The 21,841-nt window shown below is 51.1% G+C and overlaps 3 protein-coding genes across 5 annotated transcripts; all 3 read right to left on the bottom strand.

The window, feature by feature from the left end:
* Window positions 1–13,738: 13,738 nt before the first annotated feature.
* LOC120982814 (histone H2B type 2-F) lies at window positions 13,739–14,289 on the bottom strand. The gene has a single exon (XM_040412996.1). The coding sequence runs from the start codon at window positions 14,287–14,289 to the stop codon at window positions 13,909–13,911; it is 381 nt and encodes a 126-aa protein (XP_040268930.1). The 3' UTR covers window positions 13,739–13,908.
* A 1,494-nt stretch (window positions 14,290–15,783) lies between these two features.
* Window positions 15,784–16,241, bottom strand: LOC120982808 (histone H2A type 1-like). Its single transcript, XM_040412990.1, has one exon. It carries the CDS (start codon window positions 16,175–16,177, stop codon window positions 15,785–15,787), a length of 393 nt encoding a protein of 130 aa, XP_040268924.1. The 5' UTR covers window positions 16,178–16,241; the 3' UTR covers window position 15,784.
* Window positions 16,242–17,463: 1,222 nt separating this feature from the next.
* LOC120982806 (histone H1B-like) lies at window positions 17,464–18,186 on the bottom strand. Of its 3 annotated transcripts, none has more exons than XM_040412988.1 (2): window positions 17,553–18,186; window positions 17,464–17,489 (listed from the first exon to the last, which is right to left on the bottom strand). In XM_040412988.1, exons 1-2 carry the CDS (start codon window positions 18,184–18,186, stop codon window positions 17,464–17,466), a joined length of 660 nt encoding a protein of 219 aa, XP_040268922.1. The 3 variants fall into 3 exon arrangements, with proteins under 3 accessions (XP_040268922.1, XP_040268921.1, XP_040268920.1); XM_040412987.1 differs by having other exon boundaries at window positions 17,464–17,523; window positions 17,578–18,186; XM_040412986.1 differs by having other exon boundaries at window positions 17,464–18,186.
* Window positions 18,187–21,841: the final 3,655 nt, after the last annotated feature.

Below are 21,841 nucleotides of genomic sequence, written 5' to 3'. Positions count from 1 at the left end.
GAAGAGTGTGGCGAAAACAAACTCGCCACTGGGTTTTGGAGAGGCCTGTTTAAAAGCCTCTTGCCTCAGGATTATTGCCCATACTAACTTTTAAACCCCTGAACCTATTCAAGTGAATTTTGGATAGATTTGTCCCCAAGTTATACTGTTTAAATTGATGTAAGTTATATGTATGGCCAATGTAAACTCACAAAGTTGTAACAATTTATAATAAGTGTAACTTGTCAGCTTGGGAGGAAAATGCTGGGTGTGTTTCTATTGTGCCATTGTCCCATTGTGTGTTTAAATGGTGATGTCTGTCCTGTTGTATCCACATGTGTATTGGCGATCTCCCTTTGTCCTGAGAGATAATTGGATTGCTCCTCAGGTTGTCTCCTGGACAGAGAGGAGGAAACCATGATGCATTGTGGGGATATGTTGTATCTGTCCTATGTCACAGTCTTCATTCTGGTCCTCTGGGGGCGTGAACGATTGGTTGCTGTAGTTACATTGTATGTGTTGTAAATTACTGATTGGTTGTATTTCAAACCCCTGTGGGCAGTACTATGGTTGTGGTTTATGAATAAAAGAGGCTGTACTTGAAGTACCGTTAGACCACTGCTTGACCCTCAACACGGAGCCTTGTCTCGTTATTGGGGGGATCCGCTGTATGCTGTTAGAGACTGATTGCCAGGAGTGTAAGCTGATTCCTGTTCGTCTGCTAGCAGCTATTCGTGAGGTTCCAGTTTGGAGTGCTACTTTGTATCCAGTTCGGGAGTTGGTGATCTGCAGTAGCTGGGCCTGTCTCTCAGAAAAGGGGCATATCGCCTAAACTGATTTTAACCCCTTGTCTGCTGAAACGGTCCGTTACATTGGTGGCAAGCAGCGGGATCGTTCCTACAGCCAGAAGGACAGCTACAGGAGACACCATTTCTTTGGATTTTACAACTTAAGGGCAACGCATGTCTCAGTACAGCGACCCTAAAAGCACCAGGATGGAACCAGCAGTGGAGTACAGATACTCTGTGGAGGAATTTGACCGTATGATGTGGTTGCGGCTGAACTTCTTCGGACCCAATCCAGCTGAGAAATACGTGAAGTTCGTGAGGAGTCTAGTGTTCAATACCCTACTATACCAGGCAGAAGGTGACGGTCAGCTGCCACGTTGGGTGGACCTCCATCGGAAGTTACAGTTGCGGGACAGAGAGAGCTCAGTCTCCCCTCCCCAGCGGCAGAGTGTCCAGCAGGGAATTGGGAGCCCAGTCTCCATTCCCCAGCGGCAGTGTGAATTGCAGGGAATTGGGAGCCCAGTCTCCATTCCCCAGCGGCAGTGTGAAGTGCAGGGAGAGGAGAGCAGCGTCCTTCCTCCCCAGCGGCAGGCTGAGTTACAGGGGGCAGAGGTAGTTGTTCCTGCCCCCCCCAGCAGCAGAGTGATATGCCGGGAAAGCAGTGTGAAATGCAGGGAGAGGAGAGCAGCGTCCTCCCTCCCCAGTGGCAGGCTGAGTTACAGGGGGCAGAGGTAGTTGTTCCTGCCCCCCAGCAGCAGAGTGATATGCCGGGAAGGCAGTGTGAAGTGCAGGGAGAGGAGAGCAGCGTCCTCCCTCCCCAGCGGCAGGCTGAGTTACAGGGGGCAGAGGTAGTTGTTCCTGCCCCCCAGCAGCAGAGTGATATGCCGGGAAGGCAGTGTGAAATGCAGGGAGAGGAGAGCAGCGTCCTCCCTCCCCAGCGGCAGGCTGAGTTACAGGGGCCAGAGGTAGTTGTTCCTGCCCCCCAGCAGCAGCATAATTTTTTGGGAATTGGGAGCCCAGTCTCCATTCCCCAGCGGCCGAGTGATGTGCCTGGAATTGGGAGCCCAGTCTCCATTCCCCAGCGGCCGTGTAATTTATTGGGAATTGGGAGCCCAGTCTCCATTCCCCAGCGGCAGGCGGAGTTACAGGGGGCAGAGACAGTCGGTCCTGTCCCCCAGCGGCAGAGTGTCCAGCAGGGAATAGAGAGCCCAGTCTCCTTTCCCCAGCAGCAGGACACTGTATTGGGAGCGGAGACGGTCGGTCGCCCTCCCCAGCGGCTGGAAGTATGTATGGGAGAGGAGCTCGTTACCCCCTCTCCCCAGCGGCAGCTTAACGCACCAGGGGGAGACAGTAATCCCCACAACAGTGCAGATGGGACCGTGGTCTCTGCACTTACAGCACAGGGGGTAGAGACAGTCGGTCTCCCCCTCCAACAACCAAACTCTAAGCCAGGGAGCAACACAGAGACCGGGAGTACCAGCTTCCAACATAACCTTGGTGGACTCACTGGACAGAGACAGGCTACCAAATGCAACAGGTCCAGTATTGGGTTGTGGGTGGGCTGCCAGACTAACTCAGGTACCGACCGGCGTGAGGTCAGGTATCTGGTTAGTCTTCCCTGGGGGGGGGGGGGATGTGTGGCGAAACCAACCTCGCCACTGGGTTTTGGAGAGGCCTGTTTAAAAGCCTCTTGCCTCAGGATTATGGCCCGTACTAACTTTTAAACCCCTGAACCTATTCAAGTGAATTTTGGATAGGTTTGTCCCCAAGTTATACTGTTTAAATTGATGTAAGTTATATGTATGGCCAATGTAAACTCACAAAGTTGTAACAATTTATAATAAGTGTAACTTGTCAGCTTGGGAGGAAAATGCTGGGTGTGTTTCTATTGTGCCATTGTGTGTTTAAATGGTGATGTCTGTCCTGTTGTATCCACATGTGTATTGGCGATCTCCCTTTGTCCTGAGAGATAATTGGATTGCTCCTCAGGTTGTCTCCGGGACAGAGAGGAGGAAACCATGATGCATTGTGGGGATATGTTGTATCTGTCCTATGTCACAGTCTTCATTCTGGTCCTCTGGGGGCGTGAACGATTGGTTGCTGTAGTTACATTGTATGTGTTGTAAATTACTGATTGGTTGTATTTCAAACCCCTGTGGGCAGTACTATGGTTGTGGTTTATGAATAAAAGAGTCTGTACTTGAAGTACAGTTAGACCACTGCTTGACCCTCAACACGGAGCCTTGTCTTGTTATTGGGGGGATCCACTGTATGCTGTTAGAGACTGACTGCCAGGAGTGTAAGCTGATTCCTGTTCGTCTGCTAGCAGCTATTCGGGAGGTTCCAGTTTGGAGTGCTACTTTGTATCCAGTTCGTTTTGTCCTGCAGTAGCTGTGCCTGTCTCTCAGAAAGGGGCATATCGCCTAAACGGATTTTAACCCCTTGTCTGCTGAAACGGTCCGTTACAAAGAGGATTTATATGCTGCTTCGGTTCGGTGATTGTGGTGTCTGCCAGAATTCTTGGAAACCTCAGGAAAACGCTAGGAGCACCTGTCAACGGAGGTACTCAGTCGGGGTGCCAGGTGATCCGTTACATTGCTGGTAAGCAGTGGGATGGCGTCCTAGTGCGAGGAGAAGCAGCTCAGAGACACCGGTAACGTGTGGAGTTCCAAATTGAGGGCAAACGCTAGCACTCGTGCAGCGCCCCTGGGAGCAGAGGTATCCAGCGACTTGGAGCAGACAAGTATGGAAGGCTCTGAAGATGACTGGCTGGCCGAGGTGAGGCAGCGAGTGGCCCAGTATGGAGATAATGTGTCCATGGATATATGCCAGGCCATCTGGAACCAGGTCACAGCCAAGCGACACGCAAGGATGGAACGAGAATTCCGACTGGCGAAAGAGAGAGAAATTGCCCAGCAGAAGAAGTGTTACAGCAGCCGAGCATAGGCTGCATCCGAGGAGATTAGCAGTCTCCCCCTGAGGCGGCCAGAGGAACCCGAAGTAGGGGTCCTCATAGACTGGTCCTGTGAGGAACCACAACAGGCAGGTGGAGACGGGACCGAGGGCTCTCCACCGGGATGCTGGGCAGCTGGCCCAGACCCTCAGCAGCAGCCGGAGTTGCCAGGTGTGGATGCAGGTGGTCCTTACTCGCAAATGTTGAGGGACCTCACAGACTGGTCCTGGGAAGACCCACAGATGGCAGGTGGAGATGGGACCGAGATCTCTCTACCGGCCCTACAGGGATACTGGGCAGCCGGCCCAGATCTCCAACTCCAGATGGGGGTAATACAGGGAGAGAAGTGTGTCGTCCTTCCTTCCCAGCGGCAGAGTGCTTTACAGGGAGTGGAGACAGCCGGTCTCACTCCACAGCGGCAGTGTGCTTTACAGGGAGGGGAGACAGCCGGTTCCACTCCCCAGCAGCAGTGTGAACTACAGGGAGTGGAGACAGCCGGTCTCACTCCACAGCGGCAGTGTGCTTTACAGGGAGGGGAGACAGTCGGTCTCTCTCCCCAACAGCAACAGTACCAGGATGAGGAGTTAAGCAACCCCTCCCCTCCACAGCCAACTCCAAACCAGGTACTGGGGTCAGTAGAGGAGTCGTTAGCCCCCTCTGGCCCCCTCCCAGCAGAAGAGCTGGCATCTGGGCAGAGCGCCGCTGTCCTCTGCCCTACTTGTCCCCTTACTACCCAGCAGGACTGTACTCCAGTCCCTCCAGCAGAAGAGCTGGCATCCGGGCAGAGCGCCACTAGCCTCTGCTCCACCGACCCCCTTGTTACAGGGCTGGCTTGCACCCCCCTCACCCCAGCAGAAGTGCTGGCATCAGTGCAGAACACCGCTGGCCGCTGTTCCCCAAGTAGCCCCAGCGGTTTGCCTAGCACACCAAGGGGAGACAATAAGCCCCACAACAGTGCAGATTGGACCGTAGTCTCTGAACCTGCACCACTGGAGATATGGACAGTCTGTCCTGGTCCACAACAACAGGACAATGTATTGGAAGGAGAGGCAGTCTGTTTTCCCCTACAACAATGGAGGGTGTCGCAGAGAGAGGAGCCTGTTAACCCTTCCCCCCAGCAACAGCTTTGTCCAACTGGAAGAGAGGGCGCCATGGGTACTTTTCCACCAGACTATGGGTTTATAACGGAGCACATGTGGCAGGAGGACACTGGGACAGCTACACTGGGTGAGAAAGGCCGGCCGACTATCAGAACCCCAGACCGATTGAAGGTCTGGAGTCTGGATAGTCTTTTTGGTAAAGGGGAGAAATGTAGCAAACTCACCTTTTTGCCAGAGTTTCCCATGAGCTTTTGGAGGGGGCTGCGTGCCCGCCTCTTGCCCCAGGATTATGGGCCCTCTCATCAGCCAGGCCTCATTTGTTCACAAAGGACTTGGACTAACTTGAACTCTCACCCACACGAATTAGACCAGGGTTCAAGTTAGTCCATTACGTTTGGTAATTGTATTTTGTGGATTGTGTCTCAGACAATGCTCATTGTGTTAGTTAATTGCGTCTCAGACAATGCTCATTGTATTTTGTTTATTGCGTTACAGACAGAGGGAAGGGGATTCTGTGTACAATTGCTGGGAAGGTTGAATACTGTAACTACATGTGATTGGCTGTTTTTACAAAACCCTGTGGGTGGTAACATTGTTGGAAGATGTGTATAAATCAATGCTTGTGTTAAAATAAAGTGAGTTCCTGTTTTAACCCTCAAGGTGAAGTGTCGTCTCATTATTGGGGGAGGATTTATTGCATGCTGTCCCAATTTGACTGCTAGGAGTGTAAACCTATTCGTATGGTTTCCTATTCAACTGTCTACAGCATTCATATGCTTGAGGAGGATTTATATGCTGCTTCGGTTCGGTGATTGTGGTGTCTGCCAGAGTGCTTGGAAACCTCAGGAAAACGCTAGGAGCACCTGTCAACGGAGGTACTCAGTCGGGGTGCCAGGTGATCCGTTAGAGACACCTTAAAAACCAAGAAAGGTCTCTGACTCCTCCTGCTTCCTCTTCTGCTGCAGTCGTGGCCTCTTCATCCACCTCTGGAGTGACAGTGCCACCTGCCACCCCGCAGAGGATCTGCAGGCAACACCACCACCTGGGTCACCAAGCATCTCCACAATGTCCCACGGAAGCGTTCAGCTCTCCATATCCCAAACGCTGGAGAGGAAGAGGAAGTACCCCCCTACCCACCCACGATCCCTGCCCTGAATGCCAGCATTTCTATATTACTGGCCTTTGAAATGCTGTCATTCCGTCTGGTGGAGACGGAGAGTTTTAAAGGCCTTATGGCGGTGGCTGTCCCACAGTATGTTGTTCCCAGCCGCCACTACTTCTCCAGGAGAGCCATCCCTTCCCTGCACAACCAAGTGGGGGACAAAATCAGGTGTGCACTGCGCAACGCCATCTGTGGCAAGGTGCACCTGACTACGGATACGTGGACCAGTAAGCACGGTCAGGGCCGTTATATCTCCATAACAGCACACTGGGTAAATGCAGTGGCGGCTGGGCCTGAGGCGGATAGCAGTTTGGCGCATGTCCTTCCACCACCGAGGATTGCAGGGCGCTTCAGTTTGCCTCCTGTTGCTTCCTCCTCCTACTCCGCTTCCTCATCCTCTACCGGCTCCTCATCCGGTCAGCGTAACCCCTTCACCACCAACTTCAGCACAGCCAGGGGTAAACGACAGCAGGCAGTGTTAAAACGTATCTGTTTGGGGGACAAACCCCACACCGCGCAGGAGCTGTGGATGGGCTTAGAACAACAGACCGACGAGTGGTTGGTGCCGGTCAGCCTCAAGCCCGGCCTGGTGGTGTGCGATAATGGGCGAAATCTCGTAGCAGCTCTGGGACTAGCCGGTTTGACGCACATCCCTTGCCTGGCGCATGTGCTGAATTTGGTGGTGCAGAGATTCCTTAAACATTACCCTTATATGTCAGAGCTGCTGCATAAAGTGCGGGCCGTCTGTGCGCGCTTTCGGCGTTCTCACCCTGCTGCTGCTCGCCTGTCAGCGCTGCAGCGTAACTTCGGCCTTCCCGCTCACCGCCTCATATGCGACGTGCCCACCAGGTGGAACTCCACCTTGCACATGCTGGACAGACTGTGAGAGCAGCAGCAGGCCATAGTGGAGTTTCAGCTGCAGCACGCACGGGTCAGTCGCTGTGCGGAACAGCACTACTTTACCACCAATGACTGGGCCTCCATGCGGGACCTGTGTGCCCTGTTGCGCTGTTTCGAGTACTCCACCAACATGGCCAGTGCCGATAACGCCGTTCTCAGCGTTACTATCCCACTTCTATGTCTCCTTGAGAAAACACTTAGGCCTCATGCACACGACTGTTTTTTTTTTACGTCCGCAAAAACGGGGTCCGTTATCCGTGACCGTTTTTTCGTCCGTGGATCTTCCTTGATTTTTGGAGGATCCACGGACATGAAAATAAAGTCGTTTTGGTGTCCGCCTGGCCGTGCGGAGCCAAACGGATCCGTCCTGAATTACAATGCAAGTCAATGGGGACGGATCCGTTTCACGTTGACACAAAATGGTGCAATTTCAAACGGATTCGTCCCCCATTGACTTTCAATGTAAAGTCAGGAGTTAATATACCATCGGATCTGAGTTTTCTCCAATCTGATGGTATATTTTAACTTGAAGCGTCCCCATCACCATGGGAACGCCTCTACGTTAGAATATACTGTCGGATATGAGTTAGATCTGAAACTCAAATCCGACAGTATATTCTAACACAGAGGCGTTCCCATGGTGATGGGGACGCTTCAGGTTAGAATACACTAAAAGAACTGTGTACATGACTGCCCCCTGCTGCCTGGTAAGTGCTGCCAGGCAGCAGGGGGCAGCCCCCCCCGTAGTTAACACATTGGTGGCCAGTGTGGCCGGCCCCCCCCTCCCTCCCCTGTAGTTAACTCATTGGTGGCCAGTGCGGCCGGCCCCCCCCTCCCCTGTAGTTAACTCGTTGGTGGCCAGTGGGCGCCCCTCTCCCTCCCCTGTAGTTAACTCGTTGGTGGCCAGTACGGCTGGCCCCCCTCCCTCCCCTGTAGTTAACTCGTTGGTGGCCAGTGGGCCCCCCCCTCCCTCCCCTGTAGTTAACTCGTTGGTGGCCAGTGGGCCCCCCCTCCCTCCCCTGTAGTTAACTCATTGGTGGCCAGTGGGCCCTCTCCCCTCCCTCCCCCTCCTAATTAAAATCTCCCCCCTATCATTGGTGGCAGCGGAGAGTACCGATCGGAGTCCCAGTTTAATCGCTGGGGCTCCGATCGGTAACCATGGCAACCAGGACGCTACTGCAGTCCCGGTTGCCATGGTTACTTAGCAATTTGTAGAAGCATTATACTTACCTGCGAGCTCCGATGTCTGCGTCCGGCGGGGAGCTCCTCCTACTACTGGTAAGTGACAGGTCTGTGCGGCGCATTGCTTAATGACCTGTCACTTACCAGTAGGAGGAGCTCCCGGCCGGACGCAGACATCGGAGCTCGCAGGTAAGTATAATGCTTCTACAAATTGCTAAGTAACCATGGCAACCGGGACTGCAGTAGCGTCCTGGTTGCCATGGTTACCGATCGGAGCCCCAGCGATTAAACTGGGACTCCGATCGGTACTCTCCGCTGCCACCAATGATAGGGGGGTGATTTTAATTAGGAGGGGGAGGGAGGGGAGAGGGCCCACTGGCCACCAACGAGTTAACTACAGGGGAGGGAGGGGGGGGGCCCACTGGCCCTTAACGAGTTAACTACTGGGGAGGGAGGGGGGCCGGCTGCACTGGCCACCAACGAGTTAACTACAGGGGAGGGGGGGGCACTGGCCACCGACGAGTTAACTACAGGGGAGGGGGGGCCGGCCGCACTGGCCACCAATGAGTTAACTACAGAAGAGGGGGGGGGGGGGCGGCCGCACTGGCCACCAATGAGTTAACTACAGGGGGGGGGGTGCCCCCTGCTGCCTGGCAGCACTTACCAGGCAGCAGGGGGCAGTCATGTACACAGTTCTTTTAGTGTATTCTAACCTGAAGCGTCCCCATCACCATGGGAACGCCTCTGTGTTAGAATATACTGTCGGATTTGAGTTTCAGATCTAACTCATATCCGACAGTATATTCTAACATAGAGGCGTTCCCATGGTGATGGGGACGCTTCAAGTTAAAATATACCATCAGATTGGAGAAAACTGTGTTAGAATATACTGTCGGTTCTGAGTTTTCACGAAGTGAAAACTCAGCTCTGAAAAAGCTTTTATGCAGACGGATCTTCGGATCTGTCTATATGAAAGTAGCCTACGGACACGGATCACGGACACGGATGCCAATCTTGTGTGCATCCGTGTTCTTTCACGGACCCATTGACTTGAATGGGTCCGTGAACCGTTGGCCGTGAAAAAAATAGGACAGGTCTTATTTTTTTCACGGCTAGGAAACACGGATCACGGATGCGGCTGCAAAACGATGCATTCTCCGATTTTTCCACGGACCCATTGAAAGTCAATGGGTCCGCGAAAAAAAAACGGAAAACGGCACAATGGCCACGGGTGCACACAACGGTCGTGTGCATGAGGCCTTAAGGCGATGATGGAAGAGGATGTGGCACAGGAGGAGGAAGAGGGATCATTTCGTAGGGTTTCCGGCCAGTCATTCCCAAGTGGCTCCGAGGGTGGGTTCCTGCACCCACAAACCCAAGGTACACAATTGCCCAGCCAGGGCACAGTTCTGGAGGATGACGAGGTGGAGGATGAGGAGGAGGAGATGGAGGAGGAGGAACCATGTTCACAGCAGGGTGGCACCCAGACCAGCTCATGGCCATCACTGGTGCGTGGCTGGGGGGATACAGAGGACACAGACGATACACCTCCCACAGAGGACAGCTTTTCGTTGCCTCTGGGCAGCCTGGCACACATGAGCGATTACATGCTGCAGTGTCTCCGCAACGACCGCCGAATTGCCCACATTCTAACTTGTGCTGATTCCTGGGTGGCCACGTTGCTGGATCCCCGTTACACGGACAACGTACCGTCCTTAATTCCCTCACTGGAGCGTGATCGTAAGATGCGCGAGTACAAGCGCACGCTGGTAGACGCGCTGCTGGTGGCATTCATTGTCCCCATTGACTTCAATGGGGTTTGGGTTCGGGGTCAAGTTCGGGTCCCGAACTCTAACTTTTTTGTGAAGTTCGGCCGACCTCGAACATCCAGGTGTCCGCTCAACTCTATTTGTCACTAAACATTTTGGAAGGAAAGGCGAGTTCTCTCAGGGGTATCTGTGCCCCCAGCCGCACCGAGCACCCGCTCTGGCCGGGCAGGGAAGCATGTCCATGGAAAACTCGCCCAGTTGGGGCCACACATCAAGTTTGCATGCCCAGAAGTCCAGGAGATCTTGGATCATGGGTTACAGGGTGCAGTCCAAGTATGTCACCGCCTGCTGGTTCAGGTTCTGCTGGAGCTGGGCGGTTTCTTCAGAGGGCGGCTGAAGAAAGCTGCTCATTATAGACGGAAGTTGATGCATATGATGCTGGTGATGCTTCTATCCCCCCCCCATCCCCCCCACACACACAACAGCCCCCCCAGTAAGACCTTAATGAGGACCGCCTGGTAAAATGGAGGCTGTACTATAGTGTGAAGGCTGAAATCTGTAGGCTGTAATAAAATGTGGAGACTGGTAATATGGAGGCTGTAATGTAATGTGGAGGCTGTAATATCATGTGGAGACTGGTAATATGGAGGCTGTAATGTGGGGGCTGTAATATAATATGGAAGCTATAATGTAATGTGAAGGCTATAATATAATATGGAGGCTGTAATATAATGCGGAGGCTGTAATATAATGTAAAGGCTGTAATATAATGTGGAGGTTGTAATATCATGTGGAGACTGGTAATATGGAGGCTGTAATATAATGTGTAACCTGGTAATATGGAGGCTGTAATATAATGTGGAGCCTGGTAATATGAAGGCTGTGATATAATGTGAAGCCTGGTAATATGGAGGCTGTAATGTAATGTGGAGCCTAGTAATATGGAGGCTGTAATATAATGTGGAAGCTGTAATATAATATGGAGGCTGTAATTTAATGTGGAGGCTGTAATATAATGTGGAGCCTGGTAGTATGGAGGCTGTAATAAAATGTGGAGGCTGTAATATAGTATGAAGTCTGTAATATAATGTGGAGGCTATAATGTAATGTGGAGGCTGTAAATAAGGAGGCTGTAATATAATGTTGAGGATAATAATATAATATAGAGGCGTTAATATAATGCAGAGGATATAATGTAATTTACAGGCTGGTAATATGGAGGTTGTCAATTAATGTGGAGGCTGTGATGTAATGTGGAGGCTGAAAATATGGAGGCTGTAACATAATGTTTAAGCTGTGATGTGATGTAGATGTGATGTAGAGGCCGGTAATACAGAGGCTGTAATATAATGTGGAGGCCAGTAATGTAATATAATATGGAGACTGTAATGTAGAGGCCGGTAATATGGAAGCTGTAATATAATGTGTAGGCCAGAAATGAAATATAGAGGCTGTAATGTAATGTGGAAGCTGGTAGTATGGAGGCTGTAATGTAATGTAGAGGCTAGTTATATGGAGGCTGTAATGTAATCTGGAGGCTGAATATATGGAGGCTGTAACATAATGTTTAGGCTGTGATGTAATGGAGGACAGTAATATGGAGTCTGCAATATAATGTGGAGGCTGTAATGTAATGTGGAGGCTGTAATATAATTTGGAGGCTGTAATGTAATGCAGAGGCTGGTAATATTAAGGCTGTGATGTAATGTGGAGGCTGGTAGTATGGAGGCTGTAATATAATGTAATGTGGAGGCTGGTAGTATGGAGGCTGTCATATAATGTGGAGGCTGTGATGTAATGTTTAGGCCGTGATGTAATGTAGAGGCCGGTAATATGGAGTCTGTAATATAATGTGGAGGCCGGTAATTTAACATGGAGACTGTAATGTAGAGGCCGTTAATACGGAGGCTGTAATATAACATGGAGGCTGGTAATATTTAGGCTGTAAAATAATGTGGAGGCTATAATCTAATGTAGAGGCAGTAATATGTTGTTGAGGTTGATAATATAATATGGAGGCTGTAATATAATTTGAGGGCTGCAATGTAATGCAGAGGCTGGTAATATGAAGGCTGTAATATAATGTAGAAGCTGTGATGTAATGTGGAGGCTGTTAGCATGGAGGCTGTAATGTAATGTGGAGGCTGGTAATGTAACATGGAGACTGTAATGTAGAGGATGGTAATACGGAGGCTGTAATATAATGTGGAGGCCGGTAATGTAACATGGAGGCTGTAATGTAATGTGGAGGCTGACAATTTTTAGGCTGTAATATAATGTGGAGGCTATAATGTAATGTAGAGGCTGTAATATGTTGTTGAGGTTGATAATAGGTAATATGGAGGCTGTGATGTAATGTGGAGGCCATTAATATGGAGGCTGTAATATAATGTAGATGCTGTAAATATGGAGGCTGTAATATAATGTTGAGGATGATAATATAGAGGCTGTGATGTAATGTGGAGACTATAATGTAATGTGGAGGCTTTAAATATGGAGGCTGTAATATAATGTTGAGGTTGATAATATAATATGGAGGCTGTAATATATTGTGGAAGCTGTAATATAATATGGAGGCTGTAATATAATGCGGAAGCTGTAATATTATATGTAGGCTGTAATGTAATGTGGAGGCTGTGATATTATGTGGAGCCGGGTAATGTAGAGGCTGGTAGTATGGAGGCTGTAATGTAATGTAGAGGCTGGTAATATGGAGGCTTTAATATAATGTGGAGGAAGATAATGTAATATGGAGGCTGTAATAGAAACATAGATGTAATATGGAGGCTGTAATGTAATGCAGAGGCTGTAATAGAATGTGGAGGCTGGTAGTATGGAGGCTGTAATATAATGTTGAGGTTGATAATATAATATAGAGACTTTATTTTAATGAGAAGGATATGATGTAATTTACAGGCCGGTAACATGGAGGCTGGAAAATGAAAACCACCAGCACTTCTGAGCTCAGCCAATCAGAGCTGGAGGGCGGGGCCTGGAGTTCAGGAACAGCCCCGCCCCCAGAAAGGCAGCCCCGCCCATGCTCCATATAAAGGAGGGCTCTGGGCTGAGCAGTCACTGCTCTCTGCTCCTCACACCTAGAAGATGTCTGGTCGCGGTAAAGGAGGGAAAGGGCTCGGGAAAGGCGGCGCTAAGCGGCACAGGAAGGTGCTCCGTGATAACATCCAGGGCATCACCAAGCCTGCCATCCGCCGCCTAGCTCGCAGGGGAGGCGTCAAGCGCATCTCCGGCCTCATCTATGAGGAGACTCGCGGGGTGCTGAAGGTCTTCCTGGAGAACGTCATCCGGGACGCCGTCACCTACACCGAGCACGCCAAGAGGAAGACCGTCACCGCCATGGACGTGGTCTACGCGCTCAAGCGCCAGGGCCGCACTCTCTACGGCTTCGGGGGTTAATGCTGCCGCCTCCGTCCTCACAGCACAAAGGCTCTTCTCAGAGCCGCCCACATCTTCCCGGGGAGAAGCTACAATTCCTTCTGCGCTCCGCCATTGAGGGGTTAACACCGCCCGCACATCAGGAGATCAGCGGCGCCCTGTGCTCAGTACAGCCGGAGGTCTACAATACAGAAAGCCCCCAGCGATCGGTGTAAATCCCGAGCCCCGGGTGTTCTCCACCGCTTCTGTCCCCGGAGACTGAGGGGTTAATCCATCCCGCCAATGAGCGGCGCTGGTACAGGTCACATGACCGGCTTCACCTGTAAATCAGCCGGCGGGAAATTCAAAGGAGCCAATGAGCGACGAGATCCTGAGCTCTGCCAGCCAATAGCAGAGCTCTGGACCCCTCAGCCGTTATGTGCACCTAGGAGCGGAGCCTCGTCCTCCTGTCCTGCACTGAGCGGCCGCACAGCCTCTCTCCAGGGAGCGCCACACTGAGGATGATGGGAGTAGTGAATGGGCATGGAGGATTGTATTGTAACTTCCGATAGCGTTACCGCATCTCATCCAGCTGACAGGGAGGAAAACCGCAGCCACTGTGAGAGCGGGGAGACACGGGAGCAGCTCCGCTGGAGACAGGGTGGGGGCTCTGAGAAGAGCCTTTGGGTCCGGAGAGCGGCGCTCACTTGGCGCTGGTGTACTTGGTGACGGCCTTGGTGCCCTCGGAGACGGCGTGCTTGGCCAGCTCTCCGGGCAGCAGCAGGCGCACGGCGGTCTGGATCTCCCGGGAGGTGATGGTGGAGCGCTTGTTGTAGTGAGCCAGGCGGGAGGCTTCCCCTGCGATGCGCTCGAAGATGTCGTTGACGAAGGAGTTCATGATGCCCATGGCCTTGGAGGAGATGCCGGTGTCGGGGTGGACCTGCTTCAGCACCTTGTAGACGTAGATGGCATAGCTCTCCTTCCTGCTCTTCCTCCGCTTCTTGCCGTCCTTCTTCTGAACCTTGGTGACGGCTTTCTTGGAGCCCTTCTTGGGCGCTGGGGCGGATTTGGCTGGATCGGGCATTCTGACTGAAGACAAAATCTCGTCTGTTCTCCTCCTGCCACCGCAGCGGTATTTATACACGGGCCATGCAAATGAGCTGCTGCTGACTGCGCGCCGATCTACTGGAGGAGAGGGTCATGTGGTGTCTCCACTTCTCCCAATTGGCAGCCTCACATCCATTCTGCTAAACCGGGGGGCGGAGCAGAACTCACATCCATCCATTCAGATGAGCCGGGGGGAGGAGCACAGGAGGGGCGGGGCTCGCATCCATCCATTCAGCTGAGCCGAAGGGCGGGGCTAACATCTCTCTTCAGTCTATCAGGGCCTCTCTGCTCGGCTGATAACCGCCCCGCCCCCTGCTGGTAGTGATGCCGCCGCTGAGTGTACTGTGCGTGCAGGGGGGTCGTGCGCTCTATCCCTGGACACCAGCGCAGCGATGGAGCCGCTCTTCTCCGCACAGTGAATACGGGACTGTTCTCCCCTTCTCCGGTAGGAAGGTCCTGGGGAGCGGGAGAAGGCGGCCACTGACGGGTTAATACTGAGCAGGCTATGGGGGCGGGGCTATAGAACTAGTACCTTGGCTTTTGAAATTCCCGCTCAATTACCGTCCGGTAAGAATTCAGCGGCCGTGGACAAGCTCCGCCCCCCGGCTCATCTGAATGAATAGATATGAGCCCCGCCCCCCGGCTCATCTGAATGAATAGATATGAGCCCCGCCCCCCGGCTCATCTGAATGAATAGATATGAGCCCCGCCCCCCTGCTGCTCCGCCCCCGGCTCATCTGAATGAATAGATATGAGCCCCTCCCCTCCTGCTGCTCCGCCCCCCCATCTCCTGCTCTTCTCAGAGCCCCCACCTTCTCTAGGACGGAGCTGCCGCATTGTGTGAATACATGGAAGCCTCATGTCCGAGGCGGATTATTACCTCATTATAGACCACTGATCGGGAGGATGAGGGGGAGAAGTGATCGTATACTCGGGAGGATGATGGGAGTAGTGATCAGACACTGAGGATGGGGGGAGGAATGATCGGCCAGAGAGCAGTTGGGCAATGAGGAGAATGAGGGAAGTAGTTATATGGTACTGAGGATGATTAGGGGAGTAGTGGTCAGCCTGTGAGGAGGATGAGGGGAGTAGTGATCGGCTAATGGATGGGTGTGAGCCCCGCCGTGCGCTCTATCCCCGGACACCAGCGCAGAGAAGGGGGCGGAGCTATAGAACAAGTGCTTTACAGTGATTGGCTGATCTCTGGCTTTTGAAATTCCCGCTCAATTACAGTCCGGTCAGAATCCAGCGGCCGTGGAGGAGCAGTCCATTACACACATGGACGAACCCTCTACAGCAGCAATGTCTGCCCGTACTCGCAGCAGGTCAGGAGCGGTAAGTGCCCCTGTGTGACGCCTCCTCCTCCACAGCGGAGATCAGCGGCATCGCCAGCTCCTCAGTCGTACAGACCATGTGGGGGGCTCTTAGAAGAGCCTTTGGTTCCGGGGGGCACAGCAGCAGCACAGCCGGGCTCACTTGCTCTTGGCCGCCTTGGTGCTCTCGGTCTTCTTGGGCAGCAGCACGGCCTGGATGTTGGGCAGGACGCCTCCCTGGGCGATGGTGACGCCGCCCAGCAGCTTGTTGAGCTCCTCGTCGTTGCGCACGGCCAGCTGCAGGTGGCGGGGGATGATGCGGGTCTTCTTGTTGTCGCGGGCGGCATTGCCGGCCAGCTCCAGGATCTCGGCGGTGAGATACTCGAGCACAGCGGCCAAGTAGACGGGAGCGCCGGCGCCCACCCTCTGGGCGTAGTTGCCCTTGCGGAGGAGCCTGTGCACACGGCCGACCGGGAACTGGAGCCCTGCCCGGGAGGAGCGGGTCTTGGCCTTAGCCCGGACTTTGCCTCCTTGTTTGCCGCGTCCAGACATGGTTCTCTTCTCTGTACAGATGAGACTGACAGCCCCGCTCCGCCCGTCACCTCTTATACCCGGATGGCGCAGGAGAACTCCTCTGTGATTGGCCGAATCCAAACCCAGTTTTCAGCGCTAAATCCTGCAGCCAATGAGGAAGCAGATGACCTGGAAAGGCTTGTGAGGACACGCCCCCTTTTCTCCACCAATTGCCGGCCGCCCCCCATAGCCCCGGTGTATCCCCGAGTGCCCGGCTCTGTGGATCCATCCAGCCGCTCGTCCTTCACTACCTCCTCCTCCTCCTCAAGGGTCCAACCACTACTCCCCCCATCCTCCTCAGTGTCCAATCACTACTCCCCCCATCCTCAAGTGTCCAATCCCTACTCCCCCCATCCTCCTCAGTGTCCAATCACTACTCCCCCCATCCTTCTCACTGGCCGATCACTACTCCCCCCATCCTCAAGTGTCCAATCACTACTCCCCCCATCCTCAAGTGTCCAATCACTACTCCCCCCATCCTTCTCTCTGGCCGATCACTACTCCCCTCATCCTCCTCAGTGTCTAATCACTACTCCCCCCATCCTTCTCTCTGGCCGATCACTACTCCCCTCATCCTGCCGATCAGTGGTCTATAATGAGGTAATAATCCGCCTCGGACATGAGGCTTCCATGTATTCACACAATGCGGCAGCTCCGTCCCAGAGAAGGTGGGGGCTCTGAGAAGAGCGGGGGGCGGAGGAGGGGCGGGGCTCATATCCATCTAATCAGCCGAGCCGGGGGCGGAGCAGCAGAAGGGGCGTGGCTCACAGCCATTCAATCAGCTGAACCGGAGGGCGGAGCTAGTCCACGGCCGCTGAATTCGAACCGGACGGTAATTGAGCGGGAATTTCAAAAGCCAAGGAACTAGTTCTATAGCCCCGCCCCCATAGCCTGCTCAGTATTAACCCGTCAGTGGCCGCCTTCTCCCGCTCCCTACTGGAGAAGGGGAGAACAGTCCCGTATTCACTGTGCGGAGAAGAGCGCACGACCCCCCTGCACGCACAGTACACTCAGCGGCGGCATCACTACCAGCAAAGGGCGGGGCGCAGTGAGGGGCGGTTATCAGCCGAGCAGCGAGGCCCTGATAGACTGAGAAGAGCGGCGCTGACAGGGTTAACCAGCCCCCTATTCCTGCCCGCAGAGGAGCCGGAGCCCCCGCCCGCTGTGAGCGGAGAACGAGGGCAGAAGGGCGGAGTGGAGCTCGTCTGAGGAGGAGGTGGTGGCTCTGAGAAGAGCCTTTGGGGGAGAGGTGCGGGCGGCGCCGGTTACTTCTTGGCTGCGCTCTTCTTGGCTTTCGCCGCTTTCTTAGCCGGACTCTTGGCAGCCTTGGGTTTGGCCGCCTTCTTAGCCGGACTCTTAGCAGCCTTGGGTTTGGCCGCCTTCTTAGCCGGACTCTTGGCAGCCTTGGGTTTGGCCGCCTTCTTGGCCGGACTCTTGGCCAGCTTCTTGGGCTTGGGGGCAGCCTTCGGCTTCTTGGGGCTCTTGGCTGCTTTCTTGGCCGCGGCTGGTTTCTTAGCCTTTTTCGGGCTCTTGGCCGGAGCCTTCTTCGGGGATTTAGCGGGTTTCTTGGCCGCAGTAGCTGCAGGTTTCTTGGCCGCCGCCGGCTTCTTCTTCTTGGCCGCCGCCTTGTCCTTGGTCTCCTGCTGCTTCTTGTTGAGCTTGAAGGAGCCGGAGGCGCCGCTGCCCTTCACCTGGGTGAGGGTCCCCTTGGTGACCAGAGCCCTGATGGCCACCTTGATGCGGCTATTGTTCTTCTCCACATCGCATCCTCCGGCAGCCAGAGCCTTCTTCAGGGCGGCCAGAGACACCCCGCTGCGCTCCTTGGAGGCGGACACGGCTGTGACCAGGAGCTCGGACACGCTGGGACCGGACGGCTTCTTGCTTTTCTTGGCGCCCCCTGCCGCGGCGGATTTCCTCGGCTGCTTCTTGGACTTGGCGGCCGCTTCGGCGGGAGGAGGAGCAGCGGCTGCTGGCGCGGTCTCTGCCATGATCGTGTGAGACGTGGGAAGGAAACACAAAGACTTCTCCTGGAGAAAACACTGATGACGGGGCCGCCTCTTATATGTGCAGCGCTGCGCAGTGATTGGCTGCCGAGCTCCGCCCTCCTGCGCGTCTATTGGCTGACACTGCACACAGGCCCCGCCCTCACCCCTCTCAGCCCGGCTGCAGCTCCGCTCTCCCCTTGTGCTTCCCTGCCCGGGAGAAGAGACCTTTAGCGGCTAGAACCGGACAGGAGAGGCCGCCTTCTCCGCGCCTTCCTCCTCCCGGACATCCCCCCTCACCGTGTGTCGCCGTCTGTGGCGGAGGAGGCGGGAGCAGGCCCCGGGATCTCCGCCACAGTCCTCCCGCTCTGCCTGACGTTCTGCACATCCGGCTGGATCCGGCACGATGGCTCCGCTGCGGGGGCTCGTTCCCTCTCTTCCCGGCCCTCGTCTCCATCCCAGGGCTCTTTCCCACAAGGTGGGGCCGCAGGAAGCTGCTTGGACGCTGCGGGGAGGAGCTGGAGCCGCGGAGAGGCCGGGAGGGTAACACAGGCGGCGGCCTCCGCTCCCTGCCGGCTCCAGTGCTCCGTGTCCCCGCACATTCCCCGCCGCAGTGATGCCGCCTCATGTGTGTACAGGGCTCTCAGGGAGCAGAGATGCGTCTTGTGGTCAGGGCTCCTGGCTGCAGCAGTGGGGGTGCCGGTACAATGGGGCAGAGTATGGCCCCGCCCCCCAGAAGTGTGGACCCCCGGAAATATTCTGGGGAGTAAGAAAAGTAGAGAAAACTGTCCCTATAATCCCCCCCATTGCACCTCCGTAATCTCAGTACAATACGGCAAAGTATATTATAGTGCAGTATAGTATAGTACAGCACAGTATAGTACAGTATAGTATAAGACAGTGTAGTATAGTGCAGCACAGTATAGTACAGCACAGTATAAGACAGTGTAGTATAGTACAGCACAGTATAGTATAGTACAGTATATTATAGTATAGTGCAGTATAGTATAGTACAGTATAGTATAAGACAGTATAGTATAGTACAGCACAGTATAGTACAGTATAGTACAGCACAGTATAGTACAGCACAGTATAGTATAGTACAGTATATTATAGTATAGTGCAGTATAGTACAGTACAGTATAGTATAAGACAGTGTAGTATAGTACAGCACAGTATAGTATAGTACAGTATATTATAGTATAGTATAGTACAGTATAGTATAGTGCAGTATAGTATAGTACAGTATATTATAGTATAGTGCAGTATATTATAGTATAGTGCAGTATAGTATATTATAGTATAGCACAGTATAGTATATTATGGTATAGTACAGCACAGTATAGTACAGGACAGTATTGTATAGTATAGTACAGCACTGTATAGTATAGTGCAGCACGGTATAGTACAGTATATTATAGTATAGTACAGCATCGTATAGTACAGCACTGTATATTATAGTGCAGCACGGTATAGTACAGTATAGTATAGTGCAGCACGGTATAGTACAGTATAGTATAGTGCAGCACGGTATTGTATAGTACAGCACGGTATAGTAAAGGACAGTATAGAATAGCACAGTATAGTATATTATGGTATAGTATATTATAGTATAGTACAGCACGGTATAGTATAGTAAAGGACAGTATAGAATAGCACAGTATAGTATATTATGGTATAGTATAGTACAGCACGGTATAGTACAGGACAGTATTGTATAGTACAGTATATTATAGTGCAGCATAGTATAGTACAGTATAGTACAGTATAGAATATTATAGTATAGTATATTATAGTATAGCACAGCACGGTATAGTATATTATAGTATAGTACAGTATATTATAGTATAGTATAGCACAGTATATTATAGTATAGTACAGTATAGTATATTATAGTACAGAACGGTATAGTATAGTACAGGACAGTATTGTATAGTACAGTATATTATAGTATAGTACAGCACTGTATAGTATAGTGCAGCACGGTATAGTATAGTTCAGCAAGGTATAGTAAAGGACAGTATAGAATAGTATAGTATGGTATAGTACAGCATAGTACAGTATAGTATATGATAGTATAGTACAGTATATTATAGTATAGTACAGTAAAGTATAGTATAGTACAGTATAGGATAGTATAGCACAGTATAGTATAGTACAGTATATTATAGTATAGTACAGTATATTATAGTACAGTATAGTACAGCACAGTATAGTACAGGACTGTATAGTATAGTGCAGCACGGTATAGTATATTATAGTATAGTACAGTATATTATAGTATAGTATAACACAGCATAGTATATTATAGTATAGTATAGTATAGTGCAGCACAGTATAGTATAGTACAGCACGGTATAGGACAGTATAGTATATTATGGTATAGTATAGTATAGTACAGCACGGTATAGTATAGTACAGGACAGTATTGTATAGTACAGTATATTATAGTATAGTACAGTATAGTATAACACAGTATAGTATATTATAGTACAGTATATTATAGTACAGTATAGTATATTATAGTACAGTATAGTATAGTACAGCACGGTATAGTATAGTACAGGACAGTATTGTATAGTACAGTATATTATAGTATAGTACAGTATATTATAGTATAGTACAGCATCGTATAGTACAGCACTGTAGAGTATAGTGCAGCACGGTATAGTACAGTATAGTATAGTATAGTACAGCATCGTATAGTACAGCACTGAATATTATAGTGCAGCTCGGTATAGTACAGTATAGTATAGTGCAGCACGGTATAGTAAAGGACAGTATAGAATAGCACAGTATAGTATATTATGGTATAGTACAGTATAGTATATTATAGTATAGTACAGCACGGTATAGTACAGGACAGTATTGTATAGTACAGTATATTATAGTGCAGCATAGTATAGTACAGTATATTATAGCACAGTATAGTACAGTATAGTATAGTACAGCACGGTATAGTACAGTATAGTGTAGTACAGCAAAGTATAGTACAGTATAGTGTAGTACAGCACTGTATAGTACAGTATAGTGTAGTACAGCAAAGTATAGTACAGTATAGTGTAGTACAGCACTGTATAGTATAGTGCAGCACGGTATAGTACAATATAGTACAGCATAGTACAGCACAGTATAGTACAGGACTGTATAGTATAGTGCAGCACGGTATAGTATATTATAGTATAGTACAGTATATTATAGTACAGTACAGCATAGTATAGTATAACACAGCATAGTATATTATAGTACTGTATAGTATAGTGCAGCACGGTATAGTATAGTGCAGCACGGTATAGTACAGGACAGTATAGTATAGCACAGTATAGTATATTATGGTATAGTACAGCATAGTACAGTATAGTATATTATAGTATAGTACAGCACGGTATAGTATAGTACAGGACAGTATTGTATAGTACAGTATATTATAGTGCAGCATAGTATAGTACAGTATATTATAGTATAGTACAGTATAGTATAACACAGTATAGTATATTATAGTATAGTACAGTATAGTATATTATAGTATAGTACAGTATAGTATATTATAGTATAGCACAGTATATTATAGTACAGTATAGTATAGTTCAGCACGGTATAGTATAGTACAGGACAGTATTGTATAGTACAGTATATTATAGTATAGTACAGTATATTATAG

This window comes from Bufo bufo, assembly GCF_905171765.1.
Source record: "Bufo bufo chromosome 2 unlocalized genomic scaffold, aBufBuf1.1 SUPER_2_unloc_1, whole genome shotgun sequence".
NCBI lineage: Eukaryota > Metazoa > Chordata > Amphibia > Anura > Bufonidae > Bufo > Bufo bufo.
This window is presented reverse-complemented; position numbering and strand designations above follow the sequence as displayed.